The following is a 24,038-nucleotide window of genomic DNA, read 5'->3' as shown; positions in this document are numbered from 1 at the left end:
CTTCTAATTCAGCCTTTAAATAAATGTATCCTTACGTGCTGTTTTCCACAATTAATGACATATATCATCTCTCTTAATGCACATCAAGTTTTGAGTCATAATCTTACAGTCATTATTTCTCTCCTAATACTCAGAAGATTCCTATATAGGCACTGTGTGCGTTTTCTTTCAGTTTTACTTGAAATACCGTATAACCCCCAACTAAGTTGGCTGCAACAACAAAGGGAAGACATTTCATGAGGAAAATAAAGATAAAACGTCCTTAAGTACAAACGCATCACCAAGATTAAGAAAGCTTATCTTTAGTGGCTCATCAGTTTTAAGCATAAAGTGAATTTAAGTCAGCGATTTACTGTTTTAATTAGTGAATTTAAAATCCTCTCAATATGGGCATTAATAAATTCCGATCAACTAAGTATGTTTGTGGCTCCTTTCTCAAAACTATGGTTGCTGTTCATAATCGTTTATTAATAGTTAGTACTTGAAGAAAACTCCCCTGGTCCTTGCCCTTAAAGACTTGGGAATATGCTATGAAGTAATCTAATTCTTTTTGTGTTATTATTTAACAAGTAAAAAAAAATGAGAAGTACAGTCAGCTAAAGGGAATAGCGGAAGAATGTATCCGAAATTTATTTAACATTTCTTTTTGGGATGAAGCTGCTGTAGAAACCACATTTTCCATATTGGCAACATTTTGTGTGGATTAATGTTAAATATATATGTTTCGTGACCACATTTTAATAAATGCAAAAAGTCCTTGAGCTTTCTAAGAGCAGATTATAAAGATAATGGGTATACAGTGAATCTTTGTGCAAAATCTGTGTTGGGCTGGGCCAGGCCAGTGTGGGTAGGTAGGCTGTAGTGTGGAAGAGGATTTTTGGAGAAAGCACCCAGTTTAACTGATTCTGAAGTGCTCCCAGTTGGCATGTTTCCCACCTCCTAAAAATCACTGTGATTGACTTATTTTTTTATTTTTTATTTTTTTAAAAGATTTTATTTATTTATTTGACAGACAGAGATCACAAGTAGGCAGAGAGGCAGGCAGAGAGAGGAGGAAGCAGGCTCCCTGCTGAGCTGAGAGCCCGATGTGGGGCTTGATCCCAGGACCCTGGGATCATGACCTGAGCCAAAGGCAGAGGCTTTAACCCACTGAGCCACCCAGGTGCCCCGATTGATTTATTTTTAATCATCCCATTTAAATTTTTATTAATGTCCTTATTTTGAGGTTGATTAACAGTTTTTTTATACTTCTTTCATACCTTTATAATTTTTTAATTGATTTGTTAATTATGGTTTCTAGAACAATTTGCTGCATTTAACAGGATATTTAACAAACATGAAAGTTTTCATTGTGGTAGTATTCTCTTTAGTTGTGTCATTAGAAACTTGAAAATACCTTTTTTGTGCATTATAGTAAAATAGAATGCTCCAAGGAAGATTTTAAACTTATGCTTTTAGATATCATTTTGTAGAAACGAAACTAATTTCTTTTTCTTTTAAGCAGAGCTAATGTCTCAGAGGAAATTTGAGGAAATCAAGAAGGCTAATCAAGCTGCGGCCAAAAAGCTTGTTGAAGAACACTTTAGCTCTTCCTCTGAAGAAGAAGGAGATGAAGATTTTGAAGGAAAACGGGGAAAAATAGTTGCTAATACATTTACAAGTTACACTACTCAGACAGGTGCTGTATGTATGGTCTTTTAAGTTTTGACTTTTTTTAAAAGTTTTTATTTAAATTCTAGTTTGTTAGCATACAATGTAATATTAGTTTCAGGTGTACAATGTAGTGATTCAGTACTTCCATACATCACCCAGTGCTCATCCCATCATCTATTTAATCCTTCTCCCTACCCACCTCGTTACAGTAATCATCAGTTTGTTCTCTATATAGTTGAGTCTGTTTCTTGGTTTACCATTTACTCTCCCCGCCTCCTTTGCTTGTTTTGTTTCTTAAATTCCCCATATGAGTGAAATCATCTGGTATTTGTCTTTCTCTGACTTATTTCACTTAGCATAATATAGCTCCATCCACATTGTTGCAAAAGGCAAAATTTCATTCTTTTTTTTAAGATTTTATTTATTTATTTGACAGACAGAGATCACAAGTAGGCAGAGAGGCAGGCAGGCAGAGAGGAGGAAGCAGGCTCCCTGCTGAGCAGAGAGCCCGATGCGGGGCTCCATCCCAGGACCCTGAGATCATGACCTGAGCCAAAAGCAGAGGCTTTAACCCACTGAGCCACCCAGGCGCCTCAATTTCATTCTTTTTTGAGGCTAATATCCCATTGTGTATATATACACTACATCTTTATCCATTCATCAGCTGATGGACGTTTGGACTGTTTCCATAATTTGGCTACTGTAGATAATGCTGCTGTAAACATCAAGGTGCATGTATGCCTTAGAATTAGTATTTTTGTATTAGTTGGGCAAAAACCTTGTAGTGCAATTGCTAGGTCATAGGTAGTTCTATTTTGAACTTTTTGAGAACCCTCTATACTGTTCTCTAGAGTGGCTGCCCCAGAGTGCATTCCCACCAACAGTGCTAGTGGCTTCCCTTTTCTGCACATGCTCGCCAACACCTGTTGTTTCTTGTGTTGTTGATTTTACCCATTGCACGTCCTTGGTTTGCACTTCCTTGATGGTAAGTGGTGATGAACATCCTTTCTTGTGTCTGTTGCCCATCTGTAGGTCTTCTTTGGAAAAATACCTATTCATGTCTTCTGCCCATTTTTTAATTGGATTGTTTTTTGTGTGTTGAGTTTTATAAGTTCTTTGTATATTTTGGATATTAGCCCTCTATCAGATGTGTCATTTGCAAATATCTTCTTCTATTCCAAAGATTGCCTTTTCATTTTGTTGCTGTGCAGAAGCTTTTTATTTTGATGAAGTCTCTATAGTTTGCTTTTGTTCCCCTTGCCTCAGGTGACATATCTAGTAAGAGTTTGCTATGGGCAATGTCAAAGTTACTATGTTTTTCTTTTAAGATTTTAATGGTTTCCTGTCTCACATTTAGGTCTTTCATCCATTTTGAATTTATTTTTGTGTATGGTGTGAGAAAGTGGTTCAGTTTCATTCTTTTACATATTCCTGTCCAGTTTTTCCAACACCATTTGTTGAAGAGATTGTCTTTTTTTCATTGGGTATTCTTTCTTGCTCTGTCAGAGATTAATTGATCATTAAGTTGGGGGTTCATTTCTGGATTTTCTATCCTGTTCCCCTGATCTATGTGTCTGTTTTTGTGCTAGTACCATACTATTTTGATTACCAGAACTTTGTATTATAACTCAAAGTCTGGAATTGTGATGCCTCCAACATTGCTTTTCTTTTTCAAGGTTGCTTTGGTTATTGGGGGGTCTTTTGTGGTTCCATACAAATTTTAGGATTATATATTCTAGCTCTGTGAAAAATGCTGGTGACACATTGATAGGGATTGCATTAAATGTGTAGACTTCTTTGGGTAATGGGCATTTTAACGATATTTCCAATCCATGAGCGTGGGTTGTTTTTCCATTTCTCTGTGTCATCTTTAATTTCTTTCATTAGTATTTCGTAGTTTTCAGAATACAGGTACAGGTCTTTCACCTCTTTGGTTAGGTTTTTACCTAGGTATCTAACTAGTTTTGGTCTAATTGTAAATGAAATTGATTCCTTGATTTCTTTCTGCTGCTTCATTATTGGTATATAGAAATTTAACAGGTTTCTGCATATTGATTTTGTGTCTTGTGACTTTACTAAATTCATGTATCAGTTCTGGAAATTTTTTGGTGTAGTCTTCTGGGTTTTCTCTATAGAGTATCAAGCCATCTGCAAATACTGAAAGTCTAACTTCTTCCTTGCCAGTTTAAATGCCTTTTATTTCTATTTGTTGTCTGATTACTGTGGCTAGGCCTTCTAATACTGTGTTAAATAACAGTTGTAAGGGTGGACATCCCCATCTTTTTCCTGACCATAGAGGAAATTCTCAATTTTCCCTATTAAGGATGATATTAGCTGTGGGCTTTTCATATACGGCCTTTATCATGTTGAGAATATGGTTCTTATCCTTTCTTTTATTAATCTAGTGAATCACATTGATTGATTTGTGAATACTGAACCACGCTTCCTGCCCAGGAATAAATCCCACTTGGTCATGGTGACTGATTCTTTTAATGTACTGTTGGATTCGATTTGCTCATATTTTATTGAGAATTTTTGCATTGGTGTTCATCAGGGGTTTCACCTGTAGTTCTCTTTTTTAGTGGTGTCTTTATCTGGTTTTGATATCAGGGTAATGTTGGCCTCATAGAATGAATTTGGAAATTTTTCTTCCTTTTCTATTTTCTGAAATAGTTTGAGAAGGATAGGTACTAACTCTTCTCTAAAATGTTTGGTAAAATTTGCCTGTGAAGCCATGTGGCCCTGGACTTTTATTGGGAGAACTTTTATTCCTGATTTTATTTCTTTGCTGGTTATTTGTCCCAAGTTTTCTATTGATTCCCATTTCAGTTTTGGTAGTTTATATGTTTCTAGGAATTTATCCATTCTTCCAGATTGTGCAATTTGTTGGGATGTAATTTTTCATAATATTCTTTTATAATTCCTTGTATTTCTGTGGTGTTGTTTGTTATCTCTCCTCGTTTGTGATTTTATTTATTATGAATCCATTTGTTTATTGTGATTAAGTCCTTTCTTTCTGATAAATAGCTAGAGGTTTATCAATTTTATTAATTTTTTCAAAGACCCAGCTCCTTGTGTCATTGATAGATTTTTTTTTTCTATATCATTTATTTATTTCTGCTCTAATCTCTTTTATTCCCTTCCTTCTCCTGGCTTTAGGCTTAATATGCTGTTTTTCTAGCTCCTTTAGGTGTAACGTTAGGTTGCTTATTTGAGATTTTTCTTGCTTCTTGAGGTAGGCCTGTGTTATATACTTCCCTCTTGGGACCACTTTTGCTGCATCCCAAAGGTTTTGGACTGTTGAATTTTCATTTGTTTCCATGTGTTTTTTTAAATTTGTTGATTTCCTGGTTGACTCATTTATTCTTTAGTAGGATGTTCTTTAACCTCTATGTATTTGTGCTCTTACCAGATTTTTTCTTGTGTTTAACTTCAAGTTTCTTATTGTGGTCAGAAAATATGCATGGTATGATCTCAGTCTTTTTGTACTTGTTGAGGCTTGATTTGTGTCCTAGTGTGTGATCTATTCTGGAGAATGTACCTTGAGCACTTGAAAAGAATGTGTATTCTGTTTTAGGATGGAATGTTCTGAATATATCTATTAAATCCATGTGTTCCAGTGTGTCATTCAAAGCCATTGTGTCATTGTTGTTCTTCTGTTAGATGATATGTCCATTGATATAAGTGGGGTCCCCTACTATTACTATATTATTATCAATTAGTTCCTTTATGTTTGTTATTGTTTTATATATTTGGGTGCTGCCATGTTGGGTGCATAATATTTACAATTGTTAGGTCTTCTTGTTGGATTGTCCCCTTTATTATGATATAGTATCTTTCTTCATGCTTTGATAGTCTTTGGTTTAAAGTCTAGTTTTTCCAACCTAAGTATTGCTACTCTGGCTTCCTTTTAATGTCCATTTGCATGATAAATGGTTTTCCATTACCTCACTTTCAATCTGTAGGTATCTTGAGGTCTAAAATGAGTCTCTTTTAGGCAGAGTATAGTTAGGTCTTGTTTTTCTATCCATTCTGACATGCTGTATCTTTTGATTGGTGTGTTTAGGCCATTTACATTCAGAATAATTATGGATATACATGTATTTAGTGCTGTTTTAATACTTGTTTTGTCATTGTTTCTGGAGATTTTCTCTCATCCTTTCTCATCTTCATCACTTTCGGTCTTTTCACTTGAAGAGTCCCCTTTACTATTTCTTGCAGGGCAGGTTTTGTGGTCCCAGAGCCCTTTAGTTTTTGTTTGTCTGGGAAACTCTTTATCTCTGTTTCTATTGTGACTGATAGACTTGCTGGATAGAGTATTCTTGGCTGCAGACTTTTCCTATTCAGCACTTGGAGTATATCATGCCACTCCCTTCTAGCTTGCCAAGTTTGGGTTGAGAGATCTGCAACTAGCCTTATGGGTTTTCCCTTGTAAGTTAAGGACTTCTTTTGTTTTGCTTCTTTTAAGATTTTTTCATTATCTCTGTATTTTGCATATTTAATTACAATATGTATTGGCATCGACCTGCCTTTTTCTTATTTTGGTGGGAGTTCTCTGTGTCTCCTTGTTCTGGATTTCTGTTTCCTTACCCAGATTAGGGAAGTTTTTAGGTATGATTTCCACAAATAAGTTTTCTGTCCCCTTTTCTCTCTTCTCCTTCTGGGACTCCTAGAAGACAAATGTGATTACGTTTGATGGAGTCATTGAATTCCCTAAGTCTAGTCTTATATTTTATAATTCTTCCTCTTGTTCAGTTTCACTGTTTTCCATTATTTTATCTTCTGTGTCACTTATTTGTTCCTCTGCTTCTTCGAGCCTTGCATTCATTGCATAAATCCTGTTTCATCTCTGATTCTTCTTTAACTCTTTTATCTCTACTGTAAGGGTCTCCCTGATGTCTTCCATTCTTTTCTCAAGCCCAGTGGTATCCTTATTATTGTTGCTTTAAATTCTCCATCAAGGGTAGTACTTAAATTTATTTCACTTAGGTCCCTGGCTGCGACTTTATCATGTTCTTTAATTTGGGATTAATTCCTCTGTCTTGGCATTTTGTCTAAGTCTCTGCCTTCTTCTCTGTTAGAAAAGTCCATTATGTTTCCTTCTGAGAATAATGGCTTTATGAAGAAGAGGTCAGGTAGTGAAGTGTTCAGGGCTTGGTGCTTCAGGCAGTGTGTCTGGTATGAGCTACATGTGCCCTGTTGTTGTGTCTGGGCTGCTCTCTCCTTCTGGCCAGTCCTCTGCAGAGGCTTTCCTTGCACGCAGTGGGCAGTGTTTGGTCCTTGGCCTGAGTGTGGCAAGTTTTAAGTAGGTGTATTCTGGTTTGCTATTTTCAGTGAGATCTGCTACTATTCCACTAGAACTGAAGCCCTTTCGATCTCTCTGGTCAGGAGATGTGGTGTGGGCAGGGGTTCCTGCTGGTCCTCTGGGGAAGGGGCCTGCTGTGCTGGGACTGAGGCAGGCTTGGCTAAGAAGGGAGTTCCACCAGAGTGCAGGCATGTGGGATGTGGTGTAAGCAGGTTAGGGAGCCAGCGTCGGCCCTTCACTGCTTGCCACAGATGGCTCTTTACACCGAGGGGCGTGACAGGGAAATGGCACCAGCTGGCTCCTTTATCCCCAGAGAGGCATCTCCGGTGAACACCACCTCTCAGGGAGCACTCTAATAAGAGGGAAGAGGAAATAATCTCCGCCTGTGTGCCCCAGGCACTCTTCAGACCACTGATTTCCATGCTGGCTGCCCAAGGGTTGTTTGCCTGCCTTCTCTATAGGAACAGTGTTGTGCCCTCAGGGCTCTATCCCAGCCGGGCCTACTGATCTTTAAAACTCCAGTCTTTATGCCCCACTGGTTGCAGGAACTCATGAAAATCAGTCCTTCTTGTTTTTCCAGCCAGTGGCTTTGGGGAAATATTCTTTTTTTTTTTAAAGATTTTATTTGGGGGAAATATTCTTATGCGTTCCCCTGTGTGTTCTCTCTCTCTCACCTTTCTCCGCAACCATGGCTCCCTTTGTAACATGGGACATGATCCGTTTCTCCCCTAAACCACGTCTTTGTCCTTTTAGCTTCTTTGTTGTGGCTTCTTCTCTCCCTTTACTTGTGGAGCTTATTCTGTCAGTCTTCAGGTTGATTTCTGGGGTATTATTTAGAATGATTTGATAGTTATCTACTGTTTGAAGGAAGAGACGAGCCGATAGTACTCCTGCTCTGCTGCCATGTTAGCTTACCCCTAAATTTTGGCTGTTTTGACATCAATGACAATATAATCCTGATTTTTAAAAAACACTTGCAGTCTATATGGAATAGTTTTTGCATCTTAAGAATGAGCATTTTTATATTACATAGTTGAAATTTTGTGCATTTTACAATTTGAGTTATATGTTGTAGAACACTAATCTTTCCAGAGAGCAAATAAAATGGCAGTGTCCCTTATAGCCTTAGAAATTCTGTATGTGTGGGGCGCCTGGTTGGCTCAGTGGGTTGAGCCGCTGCCTTCGGCTCAGGTCATGATCTCAGGGTCCTGGGATCGAGTCCCGCATCGGGCTCTCTGCTCAGCAGGGAGCCTGCTTCCCTTTCTCTCTCTGCTTGCCTCTCTGTCTACTTGTGATCTCTCTCTGTCAAATAAATAAATAAAATCTTAAAAAAAAAAAAAGAAATTCTGTATGTGTAATTGGCAAGTCATTAGAATCTGGGAGGGGAAATGCCAGAGCTCCCTGAAATGTGTGGGGTCTGGTTGTCCATGGTTATGATTTGGTTGGGCTTGATAACTTTGAAGACCCTCTTAAATCTATTCTTTTTCTTTGTTTTTCGTCACATATTAAATGTGTTTTGGATTCAGTTTCATTTCTTAAGTTTCTTCCTTTATGTTGTATCTTACAACTTCTGATTTAAATTTTTTTTTTTAAACAAAGTCTTCTCTGGTTTGATGTGTGCAGTATCATTAAATGTTAATATCTGGGTTACTCTTAATACCATACTTGTTTACAAGTGAGAGGGTCAAATTGATGTTGCTATGAAGGATTTGGTACTAAGTATAAAAATAGAGTATTTTAAATTTAAGTGTTTAACACTTTCCATATTTTATACTTAATGTTATTATTAGAAAGAAGCTTGCATGTAATGTCAACATTAGTTGCCTCACTATTCTGATGGCATCAAGAGGCCACGCACACATTGTCAGGTAGATTTTCTTTTTTTTTTTTTTTTAAGATTTTATTTATTTATTTGACAGAGAGAGATCACAAGCAGGCAGAGAGGCAGGTAGAGAGAGAGGAGGAAGCAGGCTCCCTGCCGAGCAGAGAGCCCGATGCGGGGCTCGATCCCAGGACCCTGAGATCATGACCTGAGCTGAAGGCAGCGGCTTAACCCACTGAGCCACCCAGGTGCCCCAAAACCAACAGGGGGCACCCGGATTTGAATCAGGTAGATTTTCTAAGGAAGTTACCATATCAGCTAAGGAATTAAGATTAGGAGGCTTGAAGTCTGGCTCAGGTAGGTAGGTTGGTAAAGTGTAATCTTTATCAACTGCCTCTGCCAGGTAAGTTGATGAAGAATTACTTTAAGGTTAGGAAGTTTCTTGCTCCTAGAGGACTTTATAGAAAGTAACTTTCAGAAGTTTCTTGCTTCAAGAGAACTTCACTTAAACTATTCTAGATAGTGAAAGGTTTTATTTTTAAATAGGAAATTCAGTACTGTAACTCAGTATTTCTTCCTACTATTTAAAAAAATTATCATTTATAAGTTATTCTTTTTTTTATAAGTTATTGATTTTTGGTCTGTTTTTCATCTTGAGGTGTTAAAGCAATTTTTCTTACATTGTTTTTTGACCAATCCATAAATATTTTGATTCTTGTTCCTTTTGTTCTTTACTTTGCCTATATCAAAGTAAAGAGATCTGATGACTTAATTTAGGAACAATAAATGTTAGGGTCATGAGGTGTTTCCCATCTTACTTCAGTGGATTAAACACCAGAACTTTGCCAAAGAGGTTCTTTATTTTTGTCTCAGCCCAGCCTTTGTACTTTCATGACCCTTCTCTCGAATTTCAGACTTTTATGGTCAACTTCCTAGTGAGTGTGTCTGTCTTGTTGGGCCATGGACACATCAAACATAGGTTGAAAGATAACTTAATTCTTTGTTTTGGTTACCTGAATTAGTAGCACCACTATTTTCCCAGTCACCCACCCAAGCCAGAAATCCGGGCGCAGTGGCGGTGCATGTGTGTGTCTCAGCCAGTGCAAACCATCCTCCCCTCTGCCCATGGCAGACATCTCGTCAAACATTGCATTCTTTCCTTTGAGTGCTGATGTTCGTGTTGACATTCACGTCAACATTCAACAATGTTTTTAAAGCAGCACAATCTAATTGTCACCAAGTCCTGCTGAGTTTTATTTCCTGAGTTTCTTAACTACCCTTCCTCTCCCCACACGCTGTTATTGCCTAATTCAGTCCCCTGCAGCTGCTTAATATTTGGATTAAATTCAAATAACTTTATAAGGTAGATACTACTATTGCTGTTATTACTATTTTTGTTACTATTTTAAAGATGAGAAAACTGAGACAGAAATAGGTAATTTGCTTAAAGTCGTTTTTTGCTTTATCTGCTATAACTCCTCTTAACTGGTACTTCAGGCTTCCAGTCTTGGCCTCTGTGGGCTCAACTTTCTTCAGTTGCCAGAGTGATCTTTTTAGAATGTGACTAAAGATGCTGGGCTATCCACTATGACACCTTAGGCAGTATACTTAATCCTGCAGCCAAACTTGAATACAATTTTCAAAGAAATTTTATAAAGTTGCACTTTATGTTGTTAAAACCTATTCCATCATGTTCCCAAATTTTATATGCTAGCTGTTAAATTAGGTGAAATTTAAAATTATAAATTTTATACAGTTGACCTTTGAACAACATAGGTTTGAGCTGTGCAAGTCCACTTATATCTGTATTTTTTTCAATAAATGTAGGTACGGTACTATAAATGCATTTTTAATGATTTTGTTAGTAACATTTCTTTTTTCCTTTGTTTCGGATTTTTATTTAAATTCTAGTTAATACATATTGCAATATTGGTTTCAGGAGTAGAAATTAGTGATTCATCACTTATATAGAACACCCAGTGGCTCATCCCCCACCTACCCCCCTCCATCAACCCTCAGTTTGTTCTCAGTAGTTAAGAGTCTCTTATGGTTTGCTTCTCTCTCTCTCTTTTTTCCTTTCCCATATGTTCATCTGTTTTGTTTTTAAATTCTACATGTGAATGAAATCTTATGGTATTTGTCTCTCTCTGACTTACTTCACTTAGCATAATACACTCTAGCTCCATCTACGTTGTTAAAAATGGTAAGACTTCATTCTTTTTGATGGCTGAATAAATGTATTTATGTATTTTATTCTATATATTCCATTGTGTATATATATTATATCTTTATCCATTCATCAGTCATTGGACATTTTGGCCCCTTCCCTAGTTTGGCTGTTGTTGATACTGCTGCTCTGAATATCGGGTTGTATGTGTCCCTTTGAATCTGTATTTTTATACCCTTTGGGTAAATACCTGGTAGTGCAGTTGCTGGACCGTAGGGAAGCTCTATTTTAACTTTTTGAGGAAACTCCATACTGTTCTCCAGAGTGGCTGCCCCAGTTTCCATTCCCACCAACAATGTAAGAAGGTTCCCCCTTTCTCCACATCCTCTCCAACATCTGTTGTTTCCCGGGTTGCTAATTTTAGCCATTCTAACGGGTGTGAGGTGGCATTTCATTGTGGTTTTGACTTGTATTTCCTTGATAACGAGTGACATCGAACAACTTTTCATGTGTCTGTTAGCGATCTAGGTGTCTTCTTTGGAAAAATGTCTATTCATGTCTCCTGTCCATTTCTTAACTAGATTATTTGCTGATAACATTTCATATTCCCTAGCTTACTTTATTGTGAGAATATAACATGTAATACATATAGCATACAAAATATGTATTAATTGTTTCATGTTTCTTAGGCTTCTGGTCAACAGTAGGCTACTAACTAGTAGTTAAGTTGTAGGGGGTCAAAAGTAACATGGAGATTTGTGACTGCGTGGTTGTTTAAAGGTCAGCCATGCATTTGTTAAAGCCCACAATGTTGAAGAGCAAAGTAAACACACAATAGGATTCTTAAGTCTGCTTTTAAGGATACTCTTTAAACTTCAGGGATTATTTAAAATAAAGCAATTGTCTTTAATAATTTTATAATACTTTATAGTTTGGGAAGTGATTTTATATATATTTTTAATATCCTGAATTATATTTATGTTTATATTATGGTAGAGCAAGTTTTTCTAAGTGCTTGTTTACTGAGATGATTTTAGAAAGTAGAGAATTAGCCAAATGTCCTGTTTATTTAACTTTTTTCTTTGGTGACTCAAATTTTGATTTGAACCATTTTATTGCCATGATAGCTTATGCTGTTAGTCTACTTTTGTTGGAGACTCAGTTCCTCTATTGAGGAATCTTTATTATACTAAAGACACGTAGGTTTATTTCTCTTACACTAAAGTGACTCAGATTATTGCCTTTTTGGTGTCATATGCTTTTGGTTGGTTTTCAGGCTTTCATTTTGCTGCCACCTGTTATTTCTTCAATCTTCTTGTAGTAACTTTTGCCACAGCATAGTGTAGTGGTTAAGAGAGCTCACTTTGCAGTCTGACTGAAGTTACTTAATTGTTCGTCTCAGTTTTCTCATTTTCTCTGTAAAATGAAGATAAAAATAGCTCATTTCATCCCACTGAAATACAAAAACCTACAGTGCCTACCAAATAAATGCTCAGTAATTGCTTACAGAAAATTACAGTTTAGTGATATTTTCTAAGAAGTTCTAGCTATTTTTTTAAGTGGAAATAATGAACACAGTTTAATGAAACAAGTTGATTATAATGTAACGACCTCAGGATCATTTCATCCAATGAGTTTTCAGTAAGAATATGCTGTGTATCCCGTTTTCTCCTCTAGGATTTTGATGGATTTCTGTCTCATCCATTGAGGTCTTTCATCCATCTTGAGTCTATTTTTGTGTATGGTGTAAGGAAATGGTCCAGTTTCATTCATCTGCATGTGGCTATCCAATTTTCCCAACACCATTTTTTGAAGAGACTGTTTTTTTTCCACTGGACATTCTTTCCTGCTTTGTCAAAGATTAATTGACCCTAGAGTTGAGGGTCCATTTCTGGGCTCTCTATTCTGTTCCATTGATCTATGTGTCTGTTTTTGTGCCAGTACCATACTGTCTTGATGATGACAGCTTTGTAATAGAGCTTGAAGTCCGGAATTGTGATGCCACCAACTTTGGTTTTCTTTTTCAACATTACTCTGGCTATTTGGGGTCTTTTCTGGTTCCATATAAATTTTAAGATTATTTGCTCCATTTCTTTGAAGAAAGTTGATGGTATTTTGATAGGGATTGCATTACATGTGTAGATTGCTCTAGGTAGCATCGACATTTTCACAATATTTGTTCTTCCAATCCATGAGCATGGAATGTTTTCGAATTTTTTGTGTCTTCCTCTGTTTCTTTCATGAGTATGTTATAGTTTTCTGAGTACAGATTCGTTGCCTCTTTGGTTAGGTTTATTGCTAGGTATCTTACGGTTTTGGGTGCAGTTGTAAATGGGATCAACTCCTTAATTTTTCTTTCTTCTGTCTTGGTGGTGGTGTATAGAAATGCAGCTGATTTCTGTGCATTGATTTTATATCCTAACACTTTACTGAATTCCTGTATGAGTTCTAGCAGTTTTGGAGTGGAGTCTTTTGGGTTTTCTACATAAAGTATCATATCATCTGCAAAGAGTGAGGGTTTGACTTCTTTTTTGCCGATTTGGATGCCTTTTATTTCTTTTTGTTGTCTGATTACTGAGGCTAGAACTTCTAGTACTATGTTGAATAGTAGTTCTTCCTAGAAACATTGCCAAAAGCAAGGGAAACAAGGGCAAAAAGTGAGCTATTGAGACTTCATCAAGATCAAAAGCTTTTGCACAGCAAAGGAAACAGTCAACAAAACCAAAAGACAACTGACAGAATGAGAGAAGATATTTGCAAATGACATACCAGATAAAGGGCTAATATCCAAAATCTATAAAGAACTTATCAAACTCAACACCCAAAGAACAAAGAATCTAATCAATCAAGGAATGGGCAGAAGACATGAACAGACATTTCTGCAAAGAAGACATCCAGATGGCCAAAAGACACATGAAAAAGTGCTCCACATCACTTGGCATCAGGGAAATACAAATCAAAACCACAGTGAGATACCACCTGACATCAGTCAGAATGGCTAAAATTAACAAGTCAGGAAATGACAGAGGTTGGCGACGATGTGGAGAAAGAGGAACCCTCCTACATTGTTGGTGGGAATGCAAGCTGGTGCAGCCGTTCCTGAAAACAGTATAGAGGTTCCTCGAAAAGTTGAAAATAGAGCTACCCTATGACCCAGCAATTGCACTATTGGGTATTTACCGTAAAGATACAAATGTGATCCAAGGGGACACATGCACCCAAATGTTTATAGCAGCAATGTCCACAATAGCCAAACTATGGAAAGAACCTAGATGTCTATCAACAGATGAATGGTTAAAGAATATGGTGTATATATACAGTGGAATACTATGCAGCCATTAAAAACCCTGAAATCTTGCCATTTGCAATGATGTGGATGGAACTAGAGGGTATTATGCTAAGTGAAATAAATCAATCAGAGAAAGACAATTATATCGTCTCTCTGATAAGAGGAATTTGAGAGGCAGGGTGTGGGAGGTTTTGCGGGGCAGGAAGGGAAAAATGAAACAAGTTGGTGCTGGGGAGGGAGACAAAACCATAAGAGATTCTTAATCTCAGGAAACAAACTGAGGGTTGCTGGGGGGTGTGGGGGAGGGATAGGATGGCTGGGTTAGGACATCAGGGAGGGTATGTGCTATGGTGAGTGCTGTGAATTGTGTAAGCATGATGATTTCACAGTCCTGTAGCCCTGAAACAAATAATACATTATATGTTAATGAAAAAAAGCCAAAAAAAAAAAAAAAAAAGGAATGTGCATTGTATCAACACACATTTATACTTACCCTAAAGGGTTCTGCTGAGCTTAGACTTTGCAAGTTCTTTCACTTTGCTTGTAGGTATGCTTTCTCTTGTAACTTGACCTCCTGCTGCCCTTGCCCACGTCTTTGTCCCCCACCAAAGTTGTTAAGGACTGAACAGTAATAAAAGCAAGTATGTTCTCAAGAGGGCCAGTGTACTGTTTTTGAATTAAGGACAGACGATCTAATGCATGGACTTTGTGACCTCTTGGCAGTTCACTGGTTGCTTTTTTTTTAAACTTCTCATTTTTCAGCTGTGTATCGAATAATTGACAATGGCTACAATTCTCCCTGTGGTGCTATTTAGTGAGTCTGTGTTATTTTCAGATGTTGCTTAACATGAGTTTTTCGATTTTTAAATTTCAAGATGGAGATGTGCGTGAATTAGAGCGAACCAGACAGTATGTACATGAAGCTTTCCAAGCAGGGGCTATGACATGCTTAATTTGTATTGCTTCAGTGAAGAGAAACCAAGCAGTAAGTTCTTCCCTTTATCTATATTAATGCATCTCCCCCAAATATCTTATTTTGCATTTATCATATTTCGCCATTTATTATTCTTTTATTTTTGTTCAAAAACACTTGAGAATTTTATTTATGAATTAATAGTCATTTTATAAATCTGTAATTTGAAAAAAATTACCTCTACATGAGTAGCCAATCTTTTTAGCACTGTTAATGTAAGTGAAGCAGATATCTTCAGTTTTAATGCACGTGTTAATTTGAGAAAGCACAGCATCTGCACTTTAGAGTTTCCCACAAATACTGAAATGTTAAAATGGACTAAATTTCACTACTTTCAGCAGGTTTTAAAAAAGGGAGATACGGTCCCTGCCTTGAAGGAAATAGAACCTAGTCATGATACTTAATAGTTTATTAGTGAGCTTCTCTTGTGTTTCTTGTGTTGAAGACACTCCAGAAAATAGCTGGGGTCACTGGGGAGAGATGGATTCAGATATAACTCATGTACTTGGAGGTGCTATGGTCTAATGTGAAGTTATCCATACGTAAATTTAAAAGAGCATTAAAGACACAATTAAGGATAAGTAATGACTGAATATGGTAGACTCAGTGTTTAGACTCAGAATAATCTATTGTAGCAGCATTGCCTAGACAAAATCAGGCCGAACAAATTGAGTTGATCATGTTGTGTAGAGTGAATCAGAAATTTAACATGGATTGGATAGGGTAGATGTGGATGCATGTGCCTTTGGTGTCTGGAGTCACATCTGGTTGGCTTACTCTGATTTCTGCTAGTGGATGAATAGTCACTCTGCATGTGGTTGTAGTCCCACCTTAAACATTTGCTGTGTGTGTAGATTCATTCATTCATTCATTTATTTTTTTATTTAATTTCTTTTCAGTGTACCAGAATTCATTGTTAATGCACCACACCCAGTGTTCCATGCAATACGTCCCCTCCATAATACCCACCACCAGGCTTACCAAACCTCCCACCCCCCGCCCCTTCAAAACCCTCAGATTGTTTTTCAGAGTCCACAGTTTCTCATGATTCTTCTCCCCCTCCAATTTCCCCCAACTCCCTTCTCTCCATCTCCCCATGTCCTCCATGTTATTTCTTATGTTCCACAAGTAAGTGAAACCATATGATAACTGACTCTCTCTGCTTGACTTATTTCACTCAGCATAATCTCCTCCAGTCCCGTCCATGTTGATACAAAAGTTGGGTATTCATCCTTTCTGATGGAGGCATAATACTCCATAGTGTATATGGGCCACATCTTCCTTATCCATCCATCTGTTGAAGGGCATCTTGGTTCTTTCCACAGTTTGGTGACTGTGGCCATGATTGATTGATTGATTGATTTTTTTGATTTTATTTTTTATAAACATAATATATTTTTATCCCCAGGGGTACGATTTATTTATTTTTTAACCTTAATCTTTTCTCCTTGGGATTTCATAGGTAGTACACAGGAATCATGCACAAACACAGGGGCGTTAATGTCCCCTTTCTTCCACATGGAATTAATTGGCGGATGAGTGTCCCACCCTTCTCTCCAGTAGGGGTTGGGGCTGGGATAGTTTGAGATGTATTTTACATGGTTCTTCAGCAGGTCCATAACAGGACTGAACTTTGGCCTTTAGCAATAATCAGCTCAACGATATACCATTTATTGGCATTTCCTCTTCCCTACCTTATCCCCTCATTGTTGCATCCCAGTTCTTTTCTCAGGCACTGCTTTGGGGTTACTCAACTGGGAAGTTGCCTTCTTTTTTTTTAATGCTTCTGCCAGCTTATGCATTATGCTACATATGTGATTTTATTGAGTAGTTGTGAAATGTTATAATGAAAGGAGAACTGATTTTTGTCATTGAATGTTGTCAGGTTTTAAAAATTAATTTACTATTTTTTTTTTTTTTAAGATTTTATTCATTTCATTTGACAGACAGAGATCACAAGTAGGCAGAGAGGCAGGCAGAGAGAGAGGAGGAAGCAGGCTCCCTGCCAAGCAGAGAGCCCGATGCGGGGCTCGATCCCAGGACTCTGGGATCATGACCTGAACCGAAAGCAGAGGCTTTAACCCACTGAGCCACCCAGGCGCCGCTAATTTACTATTATTAAGTTTAAAAATATATTCTTAATTTTTTTGCTCATTTAATTTTTGGTTTAGCATTATGTGCTAGACTAATAGATTTTATATAACGAAAGGGCTATATACAGATATATGTACATAATATATTTCAGGACTCCTCTGTAGAATTATTTATAATTAGAAATAACCTAAATGTCCAGTGAGAAATTGGTTAAATTATGATATATAAATCTATATGATATACAGCTATAAATACCATGTATGAACATATTTAATAATGGTAAGTGCTTATAGTATATTAAAAGACTATAAAGTTACATATCAATTTATACAGCATGACCTTATTTTTAACAAGTATGAAATATATACCAAAACAATTGGAGGTCATTCAGAATGTTAGTAGCTAGTGATTTCTAGCTAAATGATTCTAGATAATTAATATTTTTATTTAAAATGTTTTAAACTGAAATTTTTATGAAGAACAGTTCTTCTATTAGAATGGAAGGAAAAATTTTTTTCTTTAGTCCTTGGGTAGCTCTTCAAAATAGTGTGTCGCTCACTTTAAAGTAGTGTAGGGTTATCGAAGAAAATCATTGCATACATGTTAATTTCTGATACCTTTTTCTTAGGTTTGGAGCTGTTCAGGATGTTTCTGTATATTTCACATGCCATGTATCCAGAAGTGGGCTAAAGATAGCCAATTTCTGGTATCTTCTCCTTTGACGGATGACGATTTTGGAAAGAGAGACTATCCTTGGCCATGGTAACTTTCTGCTAATTTAGTTGGAGTAGTAAGTTGTAAAATAAGAGAAAATTGTAGGTCCTAAGTTGCCTTATTGGCAGCTTCAGGATCCATGTTGGGTCTTCAGTTAATTTGGTTTGTGGAGTTACAGTACTTTGGTCATGGCTTCTTTTTTTTCCAATTTGTATAACTGCTTGTTCCTTTCAAAAACCAATAAATCATTCAGACTTTACTTTTTCTTCTGCGAAACACCTCCTTAATTATCTTTTTAAAATAACTTCCATTTCTTTAAAATTCTCTAGGACTAGAATCCTTCGTAATTCTGGTACTTCTTTTCTGGAGTTACTGTTGGTATACATTAGTTAGTATCACTTGGTACAAGACTGTCATCTAATGTATTTTGATTATAGGCTTCCCAATTTTATCTTTGAAATCTCTCAAACTGCAGGTGTATATTAGTCAATCTTACCAGTTTTTCCACATTAATTTCATTAGTATGGCTTATTTTGGGTGAATATTTGATTGTGAACTCCTGTTATATTTCTAGAAAGAGTTGGGGAGTGGAAAATTTATATCTCTGCTAAATAAAGATAATAAAAAATTTATCCATACTGGCAGCTCGGAGGATAGATTGACTGTCAAGGTACAAGCATAAACTTCAGGGGTTCTGTGTTCGTATCAATATTCACTTTTGTAACTAATTTTATATTTTTAACAGAGGCCCCTAAATTGTGTAAGATTCAGACCTCGGAAAGCCTGGATCTGTATCAAATCTCCCCTTTTTACTACAAATGCTGACACATTTGTAAAATTTTTGGTGGTGTAGTTTTTTTTTTTTTTTTTTTTTTTTAAGTAGGCTCCAGGCTTAACTGACTGAGCCACTCAGGCGCCCCTGTGGTAGTGTAGTTTTTCAAAAACATTTTAGACATACTAGTTTCTTTGAAAAATAATTCTCAGAATTCTGTGAAGGTTTTTATTCCCATGTTAATGGGATATTGAAATTGATGAAGCAAAACGATATGTTTAGGCTTCTCTTACTCTGAAGTGGTGAAGGCAGGATTTGAAACCTAGGATTTCTGACTTCTAAATTCAGTGCTTTTCCGTTCTTCTGAGTTGTCTTTTATAATACTATTTTTATAGATACTTTTGTTTTGTTTGCATTGGATTTTAGCTTCTGTGAAATGGTTTAAAATTTTAGAGACTGTTTTGCTACAGTATGTTTTTTTATTTATGGGAGGATTTCAGTGTTCAATAGGTACAAAATTAAACTAGATATTCATACTCAATTTTAGAGAGCTAAACCTTATGCATACTTTTTATCACCCTTGCTCACCTTATTCTGTTTTAAGTGGTCATTTTGCCACATTGCTGGGAAGTACCAGTTAAAAGGGGAATGAACTTCTACTCTTTACTTAAATCTGAGGAACAAAAAATTGAATCAGCTGTGTAAGTAGTAAACTTCGCATTCTATGTTTTATATTTTTTAAGAAAATTAGTGACTGTTCTGGATTTGTTTAATCCTTATCAAGATGGAGCTAGAACTTGATACAAATATTAGTAGTTTTAAGTTAGTTGTTCAGTAGAATTCAAACATTTAAAATGCCGAAATGTTTCTACTAAGATATTTCTTGCTTATATATGACATTGACATAATTACATTTCCTTATTGCATGCCATTACTTTAAATAAAACACATTTTACACATAACGCCCTTAACCTCTCTCTCAGTCTCCTAGAACAATTTAGCCTCACTGTCGATAGGCAGTATTAAGGTGTTGTGAGTTGCTTTTTAGCCATCCATATCTAGGCGTATATTTAAAGTCTATATCCCCTTCCACTTTAGCTTAGAGGAATGTAGACATTTTTCCCTTATAACACTTCCAACAAAATAATTTTAGTTATTTACTCTAGATGAGACATGGTATTTTGTTTTTGATTTTTGATTACAAAACAAGTTGTTTGATTACAAAAACAAGTATCTTTGGTTGTTCTGAATATTTATGTGGCATTTATTTGGAAACACAACATGGTCTTAGAGGTGCCTGGGTGGCTCAGTTGGTTAAGTATCTGCCTTCAGCTCAGCTCATGATCCCGGAGTTGCGGGACTGAGCCCCACATCACACTCCCTGTTCAGCAGGGAATCTGCTTCTTCCTCTTACCTCACCCCGCTCATGTTTTCTTTCACTCTCTCTGTCTTTCTCTCAAATACATAAATAAAATCTTTAAAAAAAAAAAAAAAGGATATGGTCACAGGACAATGAATATATAAATGATACAAACGAAAGTGATGACGTGAGACTTTTTCCATATATTACACTAGCTATACTCATTTGTCTGGAGAATAGTAGGGGTTAGAACATCTTTTTAGAATGAAGAGATCCGTGATCTACAAGTGGATTTGATAGGGCTGAAGGTTTTATTTTAATCGTGCCAGGTAAAAATCTTTCTGCTGTAGCAGAGAAAATGAAATAATATTTGAACTTTTCTTTGATTTAAGCACATTTGTTATGTATCTATTTTGTATTAGATGTTGAAAAATTCTTTATTTTCCCCCTCAGTTCTAAATTGTAGGCATGTTTCTTGCTGCTGTATTGCCTACCTATAATCTGGTTTCTGTCTTCTGTTTGCTGTTGCTAATATATTTTACTTATTTGCAGGTGACCCAACAAGCTTTTAAAACATTGAGCTTTATAAAAATTGGAATGATGACCTCAAGAATAAAGTTCATTTGCTTAGTAGAAAGCTAGTGTTGCTTTCTTTTTGTAGCTTCATTCTAACTATGTTTAATACAGTAGGAACTAACCACATGTGGTTATTTAAATTTTGAAAAATTGTGATAAATTCTGTTTCTTCCTCACTTGTATGTATTAGCCACGTTTTAAGTGCTCACTGGTCATATGTGGCTAAGGGCTACTTGTCTGGACATGGTAGGTATAGATGGTTCCTTCATCTCATATTATATTGGACAGAGCTATTCTAGATGGTTGAAATTGATTTTTGTAAAATCTTGTTTCTTATTTGTATAAAGATGGAGCAGAGGGTACATTTATTATAGAGTTAATTGAGTATACTCTACTCCTAAGTATGTTTATAGTCCTGTTTCTCTAGTCACTTTTAAATATGAAATTAATTTCAGTAATTTCCTTCTTTTTTGTAGTCCAAAATGTAGGTTCGAATACAAACGATCTGACACACCTAGTAGGTACTACTGCTATTGTGGAAAAGTGGAAGATCCACCTCTAGATCCATGGCTTGTGCCTCATTCATGTGGCCAAGTATGTGAGAGAGAATTTAAACCTCCTTGTGGCCATAAGTGTTTACTCCTCTGTCATCCAGGTGAGTTAAATATTACATTTCTAACTGTTTGTGGGTGGTTATTTCTTATGTTGAGGCAGAAAAAAAATTGTCAAAGTTTAATTCAGATCTCAAGTTTACATAAGAAGATATTAGAAGAAGATAATAGAAGATATTATAACTCTGCACCAATTTTATAAAGCTCAATGTTTTAAAGTATCAGTAAAGAAAGCTTTACAAATTACTGATACGTGTAGGAATTGAAAGTTTTAAATTTTGATTGTTGAGGTTTTTTTCTTCCCCTTTCATTGGATTCTAGGTCCCTGCCCTCCTTGTCCAAAGATGGTCACAACTACTTGTTACTGTAAAAAAGCAAAACCTATACCTCGTAGGTGCAGTGCTAAGGAATGGTCCTGTCAGCTGCCATGTGGGCGGAAGTTGCTTTGTGGACAACATAAGTGTGAAAATCCTTGTCATGCAGGTAAAAATGTCATACCTGTTGGGTGTTAACGACTTTTTAAGTAAAAATCAAAGCAGTCTTTCTTAGTTTTGTAATGTTTCTGTGCTAATGTATCATTGCAATTTTAGGAAATTGTCCACCCTGTCCAAGAGTTAGTAGACAGAAGTGTGTCTGTGGGAAACAAGTAGCTGAAAGGAGCTGTGCGAGTCCACTGTGGCACTGTGATCAAGTGAGTGTATATGCTTTTGGAGGGATGGGTATTAAAGAATGCAGAAAGCATAAACAATTTGAGATGCTAATTAGGTTTAGCTGGATAAATGGAAGAAGAAGAGCAAACCAAATGAATTACATTCATGTTTTAGGAAACTAATTTCCAATTTAATATAACTTTAATTATTGGAGGACATTTTTTCTTTTCAAATTAATAGATATTTGTTGACTTTTGGATTCAGTACCTATGTACTCTGCTTCTCTTCAACTAACACCACTCCCTTCTTGAGTTAATCCAGTTGAGGAAGTAGGGTTTTGTAGATTGTCCTAGAATTGACAGGGTTTTAGTATCATTTAGAAATCTTTGGTAGATGGCCATATGAAGCTATATGTACTTTTCCCCCTTTATTTTAAAAATACACTCTTTGGCACATAGGAAATATATGCATATATGTTCGTATGCATGCGTGTGTGTGTGTGTGTGTGTGTGTGTGTGTGTATGGTACCTATATAAAATATAGAGCATATTATGAAGAACATAAAGAAGTGGCTTGTGATTGAAAAATGGATTAGGTCATGCACAAAAGACTTTTTGTTGACTTTGAAGTTTTATGTGCTTATTGCATTTTATTTTAGGTATGTGGAAAAACATTGCCATGTGGTAATCATACATGTGAGCAGGTTTGCCATGTTGGTGCTTGTGGAGAATGTCCTCGATCTGGGAAAAGGTTCTGTCCATGTCAGAAGTCAAGTAAGACTTTTTTTAAACCTTTAGTGGAAAATGATTATTTCTCATGTTCACTTAGAGTACATCCCTAATTAAATTAGATTTCTGTGGAAGTTCATAATGTCATTTCAATAAAAATGTCAATTTGATATTAGATTTTTTTTTAATGTTTGCTGAAAGGACAATATGGCTTAATGGGTTAAGAACTCACACTTGGGAGTCAGGCATATACCGGTTCAGATTCCACCTTCATGAAGTATAGTTTTTTCAAGTTAAATGCAGTAATAATATTTTTTTATAAGATAAAGAGAATGAAATGAGCGAGAATTAAGTGATAAAATGTGCATAAAGTATTTGGTATAGTGTCTGGCAATAAAGGAAACCTCATAATCATAAACTGTCATCATTATTATATTAGGTTATGGGTGAATTTAATTTCGCTGCCTTGAGATAAGGCACAGAACATTGCAGTTTGGGTGTACTTCTTTAACTCTGCACCAATTCTAGCACACATATTTATAAGATTATTGCCAGCACTTGTCTTAATAGGTGTATGTTAAAGGTCAGTTTCATAATGTTCTGAAGTCTACATCTTTTTTTTTTCTTCTAATCCTGTGAGGTTGTTAAGAGCAAATTTTCTTTTTATAATTTTGTTTATTGTAGAATCTTTTGTAGAGGTTTATATGGTCTTACTCTTTTTTAGGTAAGTATTTCTGAAGTAGGTAGCTCATAAACATACGTGTCTTGAGGATGGTAACTTGTTATGTGTCAAATTCTTTTTTAAAAACAGACTTTTTAATTAGGATTATTTTCATTAAATGTAACTCTTCCAATAATTATGTAGATGCATATATTCACAGTCTGAAAGGGCTATTTAGGGAGTGAAAAGAACATGGCATGTTTTTAATGCTTTAAAGCAATGTATCTTACTAACTTTGACTTTTTGTCTGCTTTTAGAGTTTTCTTTGCCGTGTACAGAAGATGTACCAACTTGTGGAGATAGTTGTGACAAAGTACTTGAATGTGGAATCCATAGATGTTCACAGCGTTGTCACCGAGGTCCTTGTGAAACATGTAGACAAGTTAGTCCTCTCCTGTAATAATTAATTTTAAAAACCACCTATCATAGTATGTCAAATAGGATTATGCTATAATTGTTTTCCATTACTTTTATAAACGTCTATATGATGATCTGTATGAGCTTTGTTGACCTAATATTTATGGTAGAGAAGCAGGAGAGTATGCCAACAATCAAATCTAAAAATTAGCCTTTGGTTTTGCTTGATAAAAGTTGAAATGTTGT

The 24,038-nt window shown here is 36.1% G+C and overlaps 1 protein-coding gene across 7 annotated transcripts in view; it reads left to right on the top strand.

Annotated features, from left to right (window-relative positions):
* Positions 1-24,038, top strand: part of NFXL1 (nuclear transcription factor, X-box binding like 1) — a 76,100-nt gene that overhangs the window by 2,326 nt on the left and 49,736 nt on the right. For 5 of the 7 annotated variants that reach the window (XR_007125320.1, XM_047719226.1, XM_047719225.1 and 2 more), the window contains exons 3-10: positions 1,502-1,678; positions 15,112-15,221; positions 17,932-18,065; positions 21,202-21,380; positions 21,658-21,819; positions 21,927-22,027; positions 22,645-22,759; positions 23,693-23,817. Coding sequence is in view for 6 of the 7 variants with exons in the window: in XM_047719226.1 (XP_047575182.1) it covers positions 1,502-1,678; positions 15,112-15,221; positions 17,932-18,065; positions 21,202-21,380; positions 21,658-21,819; positions 21,927-22,027; positions 22,645-22,759; positions 23,693-23,817 (1,103 nt within the window). In the remaining variant the exon portion in view is untranslated. The remainder of the gene's footprint in view (positions 1-1,501; positions 1,679-15,111; positions 15,222-17,931; positions 18,066-21,201; positions 21,381-21,657; positions 21,820-21,926; positions 22,028-22,644; positions 22,760-23,692; positions 23,818-24,038) is intronic. The other 2 variants (XM_047719229.1, XM_047719227.1) reach the window with 1 other exon arrangement.

This window comes from Lutra lutra, chromosome 2 (assembly GCF_902655055.1).
Source record: "Lutra lutra chromosome 2, mLutLut1.2, whole genome shotgun sequence".
Taxonomy (NCBI): Eukaryota; Metazoa; Chordata; class Mammalia; order Carnivora; family Mustelidae; genus Lutra; species Lutra lutra.
The sequence above is the reverse complement of the archived record's forward strand: the minus strand, read 5'-3'. Positions and strand labels throughout refer to the sequence as shown.